The sequence below is a fragment of the Peromyscus californicus genome, unplaced genomic scaffold, assembly GCF_007827085.1.
Source record: "Peromyscus californicus insignis strain IS unplaced genomic scaffold, ASM782708v3 Scaffold_5__1_contigs__length_169319896, whole genome shotgun sequence".
Classification (NCBI taxonomy): Eukaryota; Metazoa; Chordata; class Mammalia; order Rodentia; family Cricetidae; genus Peromyscus; species Peromyscus californicus.
Window position 1 is genome coordinate 98,071,934 of NW_026294573.1, and position 14,451 is coordinate 98,086,384.

Genomic DNA, 14,451 nt, shown 5'->3' on the forward strand with positions numbered 1-14,451 from the left:
GGTCACACATGGTAGATGGAGAAAACTGACTCCGGTGGTTTGTCCTCTGACCACATATGCACCCAGGTATACACACACACACACACACACACACACACACACACACAGAGTAAATAAATGTAATTGTAAAAGCATAACTTCCTATCTCTCCATATTCAGTCCCCTTTCAAGGACATTCTTCCTCCAATAAAATCTCCTAATGTTCTGTTCTGTGTCTAGTTAAAATTATTATTTTTTTTAAATTTGGAGAAAATTTTTAATTAATTAAATTACAATTTCATATGGGTATAATTTCTTTTGCTCACATTCATCCTATCACTTTCTCCTGTGTCATTCCGTGTTCTGCTGTGAATCTATGGGGTCAGATCTAGTTTGAATTCCCTGTTCTGCTCTCCATTACTCCCCAGATTTCAGCATGCCATTTAGCTCATTTCATTGCTATAAGGTATGACCAGTGTTACCACTGGCTCACTCTCCTCCCCCGATCCTTCTCTCCCTTCCCCTCCCAGTTCTACATGTTTTGCACTAAAGTCCTTGGAGTTTCAGTTAATCGGACTTGAGGACATCCTTGCATAGGTCCTTCCTTGGACTTTAAGTCTCCAACTCGGTTCCTCTCTCACTACAGTGAAGAAGCACCACTTGGTCCACTCACCAGCTTGCCAATGATCCAGCTGATAGTCACCCCCTCAAATGCGCTTGCAGATGAGCCTGTGTCCATCCGAGCCACAGGCCTGCCTCCGTCGCAGATAGTGACCATCAAGGCGACACTGAAGGATGAGAAGGAGAAGCTCTTCCAATCCAAAGCCTTCTACAAGGCCAACGAGGCTGGCGAGGTGGACGTGGAGCGGGCATCAGCCTTGGGGGGTGACTACGTAGGGGTCCACCCAATGGGCCTCTTTTGGTCTCTGAAGCCGAAGAAGGTTTTCCAGAGGCTGATGAAGAAAGACGTGATGAATAGCCCCTTTTGTATCACTCTGGACCTGTATGACTCTGTTTGCTTGGTAGATTCAGCCACGATTAGACCCAAGGCCTGCCAGATGGTGCAGCGTTGGTTTGCTGGCCCTGGGGTTCAGCGGAAGCAGATCCGAGAAGGTCGGGTACGTGGAGCCCTTTTTCTACCTCCAGGTGAGAATCATCTTTGTTGATACAGAACATAATTTTTTCTACTTGTGACCTCTTTTTACTGTAGGAATTTTAACATGATCCTGGGTATATAAATATATGAGATAGGTGTAGAAAGCAGAGAGTTACTGATAATAAAACATAGAAAATGATTTTAAAACAGTTCCTTGGTATACACATGATTTTACCACTTATTAAAGAAGAAAGCAAATTTGCACGCTGATGATATGTATGGGCTTACCTAGAATTAAACTTTGGTAGACTATTTTAGATTATAGGACATGGACAGGATATCTTCAATGTTTTCAAAACTGGCTTTTGGTGTTGATAATTGTCAATGCTAAGAAATCTGCTTCACATAAATATGTAGTATGGAATGGCATCAGCATGCTTTACAACCATTTAAAAACTTGTTGAAAAATTTTACCCATACATACACACACACACACACACACACACACACACACACACACACACACACACGTCCACATGAGAGTACACATTTATTTCATCTGAATTGTTACCAATATTCACTTATGTGAGCCCCATATTGATTTGTGACCGACAATTTCAGAAGCTGCGCGCGTACATGCGTGTGTGAGCATGTGTGAGTGTGTACCCTGTGCCTGTATGTAATTCATTTGTGTTGCGTTTGTTTTCACTGCTGTACTCAACTCTCTTTCGATCCCATTTTCTTGTTTCTTTTTTCTCCCAGGAGAAGGTCCTTTCCCAGGAATTATTGACATGTTTGGGAGTGTTGGAGGTCTAATTGAATTTCGTGCCAGTCTTTTGGCTTCCCATGGCTTTGCAGTCCTGGCACTAGCGTATTTTGCCTATGAAGACCTGCCTGATAAACTGCTGGAGACTGACTTGGAATATTTTGAGGAAGCTGCCAACTTCCTACTAGCTCATCCCAAGGTACTTAAAATACTTTTTGCTTCATCTCGCAAAATTATAGGAAAGACAAACTACAAAGGTCTGGTCTAATCAGTGCAGCCTTGGGCAGAGCACAGCTTACATTTTAAGAACGATAGGATAGTTGAGCTGGTTAGTAATTACTGTTTACTGGCGTACAGAAGACAATGAATACATGGGGCACATATTGTGATTCTCTTCACTGGGAAAAAGCCAAGACGTGTTACATTTGAAGCTCTCACAATGTATTCATAAGAGGCTCTTCAATGTTCTATCAGTCACTGATCCTGAATCCTGAACTCAATATGCTTGCACACATCAGTGATGGTCTCAACATGTCATGCTAGTGTAGGTCACACTAAAGGATCTGAGACCAACACTAATGCAGAAGTTCAGAACTGAAATTGAAGCACAAGAGTACAACACAATTACCAACCAAACTTACTTGGTCCAATACTCTGACTTCCTGAATTAGCTCTTCAGTTATTTTAAGAGCTATGGGTTGGAGAACAAAGTAAATAGCCAATGTCAGGAACTGGACGCAGGAGAGAAATCTGAAAAGGAAGGGTCCTTTTAGAACTCATGGCTAAGTATCACTGCAGCAATGAAATGGGGGCCATGGTCTAGTGGCCTCAGCATCACCTGAGATGTGATAGAAAGGAAAACTTCTAATCCCTAGTTCATAATCAGCATTTTCATGTTAACATGAAAATGAATGTTTCTTCTACACATTAAAATTTGAGAAGGACTGGAGTACACCTCATAAAGTAGCTTTTCCTAGGAAGTAAATATCAGTTGAATTGTGACTTAATTTGCTTGGAGAGGTCCTACAGTGTTGATATTTGTGCTACTGACTTAGATGTGTGTGTCCAAGCTAACAAAGGTAAAATAATAAAGGCACAACCCTGACATTTGCTCGGTGACTATTAAGCACTCCATTCACTAGAAATATTTGATATGCACCATCCCATCCAACATTCACAGCAGCTTCATGGCATAAATACCAAAGGCTGAACATTTCTAACTCAAAAATCTGAAATCTGAAATTATAACATTTGAATGTAAACACAATGGACTCCTGTGTGGATTTCAGATTTCCACAGTGCAGCTTCTCTGCCAACAGATTCTGTGCAAATATTTCGAAGTCTGAACGCTCCAGATTTGAAACACTCTTTCTATGAGCTTTTCAGATGAGGGCTATTTCATCTGCAACAGCATTTCTTCTCCTTCTCCTCCTTCTTCTTGTAATTCTCATTTTTGTTCTTATTGTTCTTCTTGTTCTTGTTTTTCTTGTTCTTGTCCTTCTCCTTCTTGTTCTTGTTCTTCCTGTTGTTGTTGTTCTTCTTCTTCTCTCCTCCTCCTCCTCCTCCTCTTTACTTCTTTTTCTTCTTCCTCCTCTTTGTGAGAAAGCTTACTCAAATGAAATGTATCAAGACCATAAAGCTAGAAAGTGACATAGTCTGGCAGTGTCTTTGTTCCAACTATCAAGTGATATTTGACCCCCTAGCTCTAGCATTCTGTTCACTCTAAACATGGACAGGGACAGCCTGACTTATCAAGGAGAGGACAGTATTTTCTATTGCTTCTGCCTTTGTAGGTAGAGTTTTTAGTTAGGACCATTGGTCAGTTCTGTCCTGCCAGCCCACTCCCAAATAACCACACAGAGACTTATTATTAATTATAAATGCTTGGCTGATAGCTTAGACTTGTTACTAACTAGCTCTTTCAACTTAAAGTAAGAGCTAGTTAGAAACTAACTCATTTTTATTATCTACACATTACTATGTGGTGGTACCTTTTTTCAGCACAGCATATTCATCTCCTGCTTCTTCTGCACCTCTGGCTGGTATCCCCCTGTGGCTCTGCCCTTCTTCCCAACATCCTCTCAGTTTGGCTCTCTTGCCTAACCTCTTCTTGCCTAGCTATTGGTCAGTCAGCTCTTTTACTAAACCAATCAGAAGTGCCTTGGCAAAGACACATCTTCACAGTGTATAAAAAGATTATTCTATAACATGCCTGTCCAGAATGCTCTTCTGACCTCACTCACCTGTCAAATTGCTTCCTTCTGCATATTCAGTCAGGGTCAGCTCTTAGATTAATGAGGTCAATAATATATGTGTAAACCTTTGTAGCTGTACACTAATATTTACATGGGAATTTTGCTTGTAGAATGTTTGAAAAAATCTAGCAAACATACTACACTACCCCCCTGTGTGTGTGTATGCGTATGCATGCACATATGTATATTAGGTAAATGTGCGTGTGTGAGGCCATGTAGGCCAGAAGTTCAAAGTTGATGTCCTTCCTTTTTCAACATCTACCTTGTTTGTAAGGCAGGACTTCTCAGTGGCCTGATACTGACCATATCCACTAGGCTGGCTGGCCAGTGAGCCCTTGGGATTTGCATGTCTCTGTGTAGATGTATCCAACCTTCTTATTAAATAAGAAACACAGAACCAATGCAAAGAAGAAAGCCAAGAGGTCAGAGCTAAGAGCTAAAACCTTACCCTTCCTCCTGTGGTGGCCCTACCTCTCCGAACCAGAGCTACCCCTGTGTTAAAGTCTTTATATAGAGTTCCTGTCCTGCCTTCTCATTGGTTGTAAACCCAACCACATGACCGCCTCCTCACGGCCTGTCTGTATAGGCCTCCAGGTTTTCCATGATTGGTATTAAGAATAAAGGCATGTGTATCCAATAATGGCTGTATCCCTGAACACACAGAGACTTACCCAGCTCTGCCTACCAAGTGCTGGAATTACAAGTGTATGCTACCACTGCCCTGCTTTCCTATGGCTTGCTAATAGATCTGACCCCCGGGCAACTTTATTTATTAACATACAAATAACATTTTAATACAAATAAAATATCACCATATTTCCCCTTTTCTATTTTAATAAAAAGGAAAAAAAAAGAAAAAGCTTATAACTAATATAAAAAAACTATATACAAAAGTACAATAACTATATATAATATATACAAGTAATAAATACCTAAACAATGTCTAGTCCATTTGTATTTGACAAATTCAGAGAAAATAATTTCATTATCTATCCTATTTTGGTAAGTCCAAAATGTATCCTAATTAATCTTCAACTATAACTAACTAAACTTCAACTATAACTAACTAATCTTCAACTCCCTCAGAGACCCAAGAAGGAAATAATATTAGCTAACAAAAATAAAAACAGGAAGTGCATGCAAGCAACTTCCAAAAAATTTGTGAGTTGACAGAAACAGCCAGCTGTCTGGACAGTCACCTGAGGTTTCTCCGCAGTGCTGGGGCATCATCTTCAGCCTATAGGCTTAGCATATCTGACAGACTCATTTGTGAAGTAGGATGTACACAAGGTCAACAGTTCAACCTCACATTGAGTGAGAGTAGTCCATGTACCAGAAACACCTGAATTCCACTAGTGTCATGTCATGATTCAGGATTTTAAATTCTGGAAATTGTTGATGGTTTTTTAATTCAGCTGTCCATTCTTCTTGGCTGTGTATATATGGCTTCATCTCAGCATCCCATTCTTCTCCATATCCCTCTACCAAATGCCAGTCTACTATTGAGAGGCATGAGCTTAGTTACTCTTCAAGAATAACTGTTTCAGCTGCTGTTCCATTGCACATCAGAGGCCATCGGCCCACTGCCTGTTCAGCTGCCTTCGAAGAAAAGGGCACTGTACCTTTTCCGAATTGCGAAGGCCACTTCAGGGATGGTGCCATATTGTCCTGGCCTCTGAAGATGCCTTTTGATAAAGCCATAACCACACTTGTTTTGGCAAGAATCAGTAGTCCTTTGTTTCATGTCCTGTCTGTTCATTTTGTCCGGTTGATTCGAGGATACTTTGTTGTCCAGTGGCTAACTTTTGCCACAATGAAAGCTAACTCCATATACAGTTTCTTCAATGCCCATATTTTCTCTGAAGTAGATTGGTACTGCCAGGAGCCGACATGTCTCATAGTCATAACAAAAAAGAAAAATTTTCTAAGTTATTAAAACATTTTAAATGCCATATTCTGTAGATCTCTGAAGGGTTTGAAGATAACCTGTCTATCTAAAATATATCTACTCAATCTTGAAAACATACCTAATATAACTACAAGTTCTATTATAATGTCTAACTACTAACTTTCATTTCTTTATATCCTAATAGTTGGTAATAACATTCAAGGATCAGAAAATTGCATTACATTGTTAGATGAACGGTACAATTAAAAAAATATATATAACATTTTCTAACAATATCAATTTCAATATATATAATTTGTATACAATATAAAACAATCCAATCCAATGTAAAGTATTTACATTTTTCTTTTCTTTTCTTTTCTTTTTTAATAAGAATCTTAAATCTAATCTCCTTTGCTTAGCCTTTTTCCTAACCCTTGACTTGTAAACAACCCCCCTAATCAATGAAAATTATCCCAGACCCAAAACCCATTAAAAGACCAAAAAAACCAACCGCCCCACACCACCTCTTTGGGAATGTGGGCATCGTATTCTTGAAATTGCTTCCTGCTGGGTATGGGTGAAGGTATCTTTATCCTGAAAGAAAAATTTTAGGTTAATTGTCAAATTCTAGGAAAGGTAAATATATCCTTCGTTATCCAGTCTGTGTATAATGCCAAAATTCAGGGCTTATCTCAAATCCTTATTCAAGTAGTCTTTGAGACTGGATCATCTCAGCTAGCTCTCTCAAAATTGCTCTGAGCACTTTGTAGTTCAAAGCTGATCTGTAGATGATGCTTGTCAGCTTAGTGATGTCATTATTGTCCACGTGGAATTGTTGTTGTTGTGGGGCCCCATCTTCTTCCTGGAGACTTCAGTTGATGTTAGGCCTAACCGTGATTTCCTGCAAAAAACTGATAAGAGACTCGAACACAAAGACTATATATGCAACTTTTTAGAATTAGTTAATACTCTATATGACCATTTATATCTTAAAGTTTAAAATGTATATATATCTATATATATTGATCTTGTAAATTTTGATATAAAATTCATACTTTAAGAAAAGTTTAAAGAATCAGAATAGAATCAAAGAGTTGAGATTAGTAATAGAATAGTCCTTTAATTAATTTGGCTTTTCTCCTGTCCCATAGCAGAAGATGGCTCTTTACTTCTGGCATGATACAGGGAGTTTACATTTTCCTTTTAACAACATGCTTGAGTTTAAAGAAGGAGAGAGCCATTCTCCAACTCCAAAGTCAGCTTTAAATTTTAATTGAACTGGGACTATTAGAAATTAAATAGTGTTAAATCTTTAAAGAAAAGCAGAAAGAAACATTTAGGAAGACATAAAATTTTTTTAGATAACATACCCATACGCCATTTCACTCTGTTTCTTAGGATAGATGATTTGTCCCTTTTCTTCAGTTGTCTCATTTGTCCAGTGTTCTTCAAATTCCTTAACCTTCATTCTCCTAAAAGACAAAAACAAAAACCTTTCCCCAAGGTTTTGTGGGGATGTTCCTTTTTGACAAGTTATCTGATTAAATGAAAAGGCATGTGTTACTGGTATAAGTTAGTTTAAATTGGATGTTTACGATAGTTGATGAACTATCACCTCCTCTAATTAAGAGGTCTCTCTTGTTCAAATCGAACCTTTATCAATTTTGATGGTACCCACAGCTTATCTTCTCCTGTAGAAATAAAAGCAAAACCTCGTCCCCAATGTAACACATATCCTGGTTTCCATTCTGAGGTCAGCACATCCTTAAAGTATATAGGTTGATTTAATTCTGTAGTTTTTTCTATTATCCAATGTCTCTCTGCAGCTGTTGTTCCTTTCTCATTGGCATTGAGAAAATTCAAAGTTAATAGAGCATTATGTAGTCTATTTCTGGGGGTTTTTGTTACTCCTTTTTGTTTATTTAGCATATCCTTTAGAGTTCTGTTTGATCTTTCTATAACTGCTTGACCTGTAGGATTATGTGGTATACCTGTAACATGGTTTATATTATAATAAGCAAAAAACTGTTTCATTTTAACAGAGACATATGATGGAGCATTATCAGTTTTGATTTGTGCAGGTATACCCATAATGGCCATAACTTCTAGCAAATGAGTGATTACAGAATCAGCTTTTTCAGAACTCAAAGCAGTTGCCCATTGAAATCCTGAATAAGTATCGATAGTGTGGTGTACATATTTCAGTTTTCCAAATTCTGCAAAGTGAAACACGTTCATCTGCCAGATTTCATTCCTCTGAGTACCCTTTGGGTTACATCCTGCTGGTAATGGTGTTTGATTGTAGAAGGAACAAGTAGGACATTTCTTTACTATTTCTTTGGCTTGTTGCCAGGTTATGGAAAATTCCTTTTTTAAACCTTTACTATTTACATGATGTTTTTTATGAAATTCTGAGGCCTCCAGCACATTTCCTATCAATAATTTATCAATCTCATCATTGCCTTGTGCTAGAGGGCCTGGCAGACCAATATGGGATCAGATGTGAGTTATATATAAAGGATGACTCCTTTTTCTGATTGTATCTTGTAATTGAATAAATAATGAAGTTAATTCTGAAGCATTGTGGATAAATTCTGCAGTCTCAATATGTAATACTACTCTTTCAGCATACTGAGAGTCAGTTACTATATTGAGAGGTTCTGAAAAATCCATTAATACCAACAGAATAGCATACAATTCTGATTTTTGAACTGAATTATAAGGACTTTGAACCACTTTACTTAAATTTTCTGATTTGTAACCTGCCTTTCCTTGTTTGTTGGCATCTGTATAAAATGTACGAACTCCAGATATGGGTTTTTTCCTCACAATTCGAGGCAAGATCCAATCAGCTCTCTTTATGAGATCAATTCTATTGCTTTTTGGATATTTGCTGTTAATTTCACCCAAAAAATTACTACAAGCTTTTTGCCAAGCTTCATTTTCTATCCATAATTTTTCAATGTCCTCCTTAGTTAAAGGTACGACAATTTCTGCTGGGTCTATTCCTGCTAATTGACGAAGTCTCAATTTTCCTTTCCAAATCAAGTCAGAGATTTTTTCCACATAAGTTTTTAATTTTTTATTTGGTTTATTTGGTAAAAATATCCATTCCAACATAATATCTTCCCTTTGCATTAATATTCCTGTTGGGGAATGCCTAGAAGGTAAAATAACCAAAATGCAATCCAGCTTTGGATCAATACGATCTACGTGCCCTTCATGTACTTTCTTTTCTACCAAGGCCAATTCTTTCTCAGCTTCAGGTGATAATTCTCTTGGACTATTTAAGTCCTTATCACCTTCAAAGGTTTTAAACAAATTATTCAGTTCATCATTTTTTACCCCGACAATAGTTCTTAGATGAGAAATGTCTCCAAATAATCTTTGAAAGTCATTAAGAGTCTGTAGTCGATCTCTCCTAATTTGCACCTTTTGAGGTCTAATTTTTTGAAGTTCTATTTTATATCCTAAATAATTAATAGAATCTCCTCTTTGTACCTTTTCTGAAGCAATTTGTAATCCCCAGCAAGGCAAAATTTTCTTTATTTTTTCAAACATTCTTTCTAAAGTATCTGCATTTGAATCAGCTAATAAAATGTCATCCATATAATGATAAATTATAGATTTAGGAAATTTTTTACGTACCACTTCTAATGGTTGTTTTACAAAATATTGGCACAAAGTTGGGCTATTCAACATTCCCTGTGGGAGAACCCTCCATTGAAATCTTTTAACCGGTTGAGAATTATTATAAGTAGGCACTGTGAAAGCAAATCTTTCTCTGTCTTTTTCTTGTAAGGGTATTGAAAAGAAACAGTCTTTTAAATCAATAACTATGAGAGGCCATCCTTTTGGTAACAGAGTAGGCAAAGGAATTCCAGATTGTAAAGAGCCCATTGGCTGAATTACTTTGTTAATTGCTCTAAGGTCTGTTACCATTCTCCATTTACCAGATTTTTTTTTTATAACAAATACAGGAGAATTCCAAGGGCTGGTTGATTCTTCAATATGATGAGCATTTAACTGTTCTTCCACCAGCTCTTGTAAAGCCTGGAGTTTCTCTGTTGTTAAAGGCCATTGCTGAACCCATACAGCCTTGTCTGTTGACCATTTTAAGGGCAGAGCTGTTAATGTTTTTGGAAGATTATCAGGTGTTGTGCCCTGTTCTTGTATGACATGGATGGCTGGTGAGCACTCATTAGAATAATATCTTTTAATATTTCTCTCAGAAACATGTACTAATTTATGATTTGTTTCTGAGATTGGAGGGATATTAATCTGAGTATTCCATTGTTGTAACAAGTCTTGACCCCACAGGTTCATAGCTATGTTAGCCATATATGGTTTTAATTTTCCTTTCTGTCCTTCTGGACCTATATATTCAAGCCATCTTACACTTTGTTTCACTCTAGATAATGTCCCAATTCCTAAGAGTTGAATGTTTACCTCTTGAAGAGGCCAAGTTGGATGCCAAAATTCTGGTGCAATTATGGTAATGTCAGTACCTGTGTCTATCAAACCAGACAACAAAACACCATTTATTTTTATTGTTAGTTTTGGTCTTTGTTCATTAATAGAAGTTTGCCAAAAAATTTTCTTTATGTTTTTTCCTGTATTTCCTATTTTCTCTGTTTCATCATCTCGACTAACATGATTTATTCCAATAGACATTTGGTTATTTAGTTGCTTTGAGTAGGGGTTTCCTCTACAACTGCAGGAAAGGTTTGAACTGGATTTATTGTGGGGGCCTGCCTGAGGCCCCTCTGGGAGTTTCCCGAAGCTCGAGGCAGAGGGTTACCCTGTCTGTCCCTTGTTGATCTACATTCGTTGGTCCAGTGTTTTCCCTTACCACACCTTCTGCATACTCCAGAAGGAAGGGGCATTCTGTTGCCAGTGTTCCTTGAAGAAACATTATTTCTAGGAATGACCTGTTTACAATCCCTTTTCCAATGTCCTTGCTTTCCACATCCAAAACATCTAACATTACTCAAACCTTTTGAAATTGCTTTTCCTACCCACATATCATCATGGTCATAAGCCTCTACATTAACTGTATCTCTAATCCAATCTTCCAAAGGTGCAGATCTTGCCTTTAACGGCCTGATTATTCTTTTGCACGCTGTATTTGCATTCTCAAAGGCTAAAGATTCAATTATTATCTGACTAGCCTCTGAATTCGGGACCATTTTTTGTACTGCTGAAGTCAATCTTTGTAAGAAATCTGTGAAAGATTCTTTGGGGCCCTGTATAACCTTTGTAAATGACTCAGTTTTTTTTCCTGGTTCTTCAACTCTGTCCCATGCATTCAAAGCTGCCGTTCGACATAGAACTAGGGTTTGGACATCATATGAACATTGTGTTTGTACTGAAGCATATTGGCCTTCTCCAATAAGCTGATCCTGGCAGACTTGTATTCCGCTATCCCTCCATTGTCTTTCTATATTTTTAGCCTCATTACTGAACCACATTTTCCACTGGAGATTTTGTCCGGGTTCAAGAACAGCCTGTGCCAATTCCCGCCAGTCCTTTGGTAGAATCCTATTACAAGTTGACCAGGTGTTTAACATTTGCTTTACATATGGGGAGTGCATGCCATAAGATGCTATTGCCTCCTTAAATCTTCATAAGTCTAACATTTCAACTGGAACCCAAGTATTTTGTTCATTCTCTTCATCAGGTAGCTGCTGTACGGCTACTGGATAAATTAAGGGTGATTGTGTGAAAACTGGCTTTCTTTCTGTAACCTTATGATCCAATTTTGAAACAACTTCACTATTTATTTCTTCTGTCTGAATTTGAGTTTCTCTATAATTCATTTTTACCGGTTTAACAAGTTTTTCTAAGACTGTTATCCTGGCACTTAAGTTGACGATCTTTTTAAATAGTAAAATGAGGATAAGAAAAGTAATAAACTGAATAATTCGATCAATATTAATCTTTTCATATAGTTGTTCCATTGTCAGAGTGCCTAAAATTTCAAACAAAGCCCAATTTTCTTCCAATGTACACATAAAGCCCATTTTTTTTAATGTAGAAAAAAATTCTCTTTTAAATAGATATGTTAATTGACTTACCAAGTCTGGGTAGAACAGTAGAATCCAAGTCTGGGTAGAACAGTAGAATCCCAGGGAATTTCACAGCCACCTGGTGTTCGAGGTGTGAATCCAGCGAGAGAGAGAGAGAGAGAGAGAGAGAGAGAGAGAGAGAGAGAGAGAGAGAAAGTGTAGCCGCTTGAGCCGAGTCAAGCCTTGGCTTTACAGGCAGGGGCCCTGTTCGGCAGGGCAGGCCTGAGTTATTTGTAGCAGTTGCAAGTAGCTCCAGCTGCTGGTCAGTCAGGCCTGGGTCCAAGCTAGGCAGCCGGGCCGCCCAGGCCGGAAACCAGACCTGCCGCCAAGCCAAGCCAAGTGGTTTTTAATGAATTCTTGTCACGTTGGGCGCCAAATGTAGATGTATCCAACCTTCTTATTAAATAAGAAACACAGAACCAATGCAAAGAAGAAAGCCAAGAGGTCAGAGCTAAGAGTTAAAACCTTACCCTTCCTCCTGTGGTGGTCCTACCTCTCCGAACCAGAGCTACCCCTGTATTAAAGTCTTTATATAGAGTTCCTGTCCTGCCTTCTCATTGGTTGTAAACCCAACCACATGACCGCCTCCTCACGGCCTGTCTGTATAGGCCTCCAGGTTTTCCATGATTGGTATTAAGATTAAAGGCATGTGTATCCAATAATGGCTGTATCCCTGAACACACAGAGACTTACCCAGCTCTGCCTACCAAGTGCTGGAATTACAAGCGTAGGCTACCACTGCCCTGCTTTCCTATGGCTTGCTAATAGCTCTGACCCCCGGGCAACTTTATTTATTAACATACAAATAACATTTTAATACAAATAAAATATCACCATATCTCTGCCTCCCTATTGTTTGATATTACATCAGTGTACCACCACCCCTGCCTGCCTTTTACACATAGGTCTTGGGCATTGAACTTGGGTCCCCATGCTTGTACAGCAAGCACTCTACCACTGAGCTATCTTCCCAACCCCGAACATCTTTTTTCTAGTGAAATCAAGAATGTGATCTTTCAGAAAGCCCAACTGCCTCTGTTCTTGTGAGGTTCAATGTTGCTGGATTATAATTGCATTTTTAGAACTCTACTTGAAAATGTGTATTTATCTTAATACAGGGTCTCCCTGTGTAGCCTAGGCTGTATTGGAACTCAAAATTTCTTGCCTCAGTTTCCCTGGTGTTAGGATTATAGGACCGTGCCACCACCCCTATCTTTAAAATTCTATTTTTGATGAGGTTTTATTTTGATTGTTCCAAGGTGAGTGATACAGTTGCTCCCACAAGATGATAAAGCTCAGAGAAAGTATTACTAAATTGGTAGTAATCTCTAGATCTCACAAGCTGGAAAACCCAAATGCCAGAGTTTGACTGTTTTGACTGTCCAGCCTTCCTTCGGGAGAGCTTCTTCCCAGAGGACAGCATGTAAACTGGTTTCCCTTTGCTTTGTGTTCAAGATCCAACAACCAGGAATTGGTGTGATCTCCGTGAGCAAAGGTGCAGAGATTGGGCTGGCCATGGCCTGCTATCTGAAGCAGGTGGTTGCCACTGTTTGCATCAATGGGCCCAGTGCCGTCCTAGACATTCCACTAAGGTATGGGGATCTGGTTGTGACACCCATCCAACAGGCTCTGGAGCGAGCCCAAGTCCATGCCTCAGGGGCTCTGTGCTTCCGTCCCTTTATAGGTGACCCCAGGATTAAGCTGAACCCACAGAGTATACTTCCTGTGGAAAAAGCCCAAGGGTGGCTCCTCTTCATTGTAGGAGAGAATGATGAATGCCTGGATAGCAAGGCATTAGCACAGAGAGCCATGGACCAGCTCCACAGCCATGGAAGAAGCAGCGGCAGAATGCTGGCGTACCCTGGGGCAGGCCACCTCATAGAGCCACCCTATTCTCCCTGTTGCTTTGCATCTTGGCACTCTGGCTTGGCTAACCCCTTGCTTTGGGGAGGAGATCCCACTGCTCACGCAGCAGCCCAGGAACACTCCTGGAAAGAGATCCAGAAGTTTTTCAAGCAACACCTCCCTCAGTCCAGAAGCAAACTCTAAGCCAAGGAAGTGACCATGCCCAGGTAGCAGGCAGGAAGTGGGTTAGAGAAGAGGTTGGAACTGGTGTGAGAATAATAGCATTATTTAGGAATTAGAGAGTAGGAGTGGGGGTGGGGGACAGAATTCTTCTGGCTTCCTTACATTCACATTTATTCCAATTCAATTGGAAGAAAATGAGACAAGAGACCAGGACACACTTGAATCTGAGGTGTTTCTGACAAATTAGTATGTAGTTGGAAATTTTGTAAATTCAATTTTAGTTTGTATATTGGAATATATCAGTATTCAGAAATTATGGTATTCTTGCAAACTGATAAACACTGTATATATATATATATATATATATA

General features: G+C 39.0%; 1 protein-coding gene across 1 annotated transcript; it reads left to right on the forward strand.

Moving 5' to 3' along the window:
• Window positions 1-306: 306 nt before the first annotated feature.
• On the forward strand, window positions 307-14,246 carry LOC128097742 (acyl-coenzyme A amino acid N-acyltransferase 2-like). The gene is made up of 3 exons (XM_052718438.1): window positions 307-1,125; window positions 1,838-2,040; window positions 13,511-14,246. Exons 1-3 carry the CDS (start codon window positions 663-665, stop codon window positions 14,102-14,104), a joined length of 1,260 nt encoding a protein of 419 aa, XP_052574398.1. The 5' UTR covers window positions 307-662; the 3' UTR covers window positions 14,105-14,246.
• The last annotated feature ends 205 nt before the right edge of the window (window positions 14,247-14,451 follow it).

Bases quoted from the DNA above. Each gene is read 5' to 3' on its own strand.
- LOC128097742 (XM_052718438.1), top strand. From the start codon at position 663: ATGATCCAGCTGATAGTCACCCCCTCAAATGCGCTTGCAGATGAGCCT. The intron at 1,126-1,837 runs GTGAGAATCATC...TTTTTCTCCCAG, and splicing joins AGCCCTTTTTCTACCTCCAG to GAGAAGGTCCTTTCCCAGGA. The intron at 2,041-13,510 runs GTACTTAAAATA...TTTGTGTTCAAG, and splicing joins TCCTACTAGCTCATCCCAAG to ATCCAACAACCAGGAATTGG.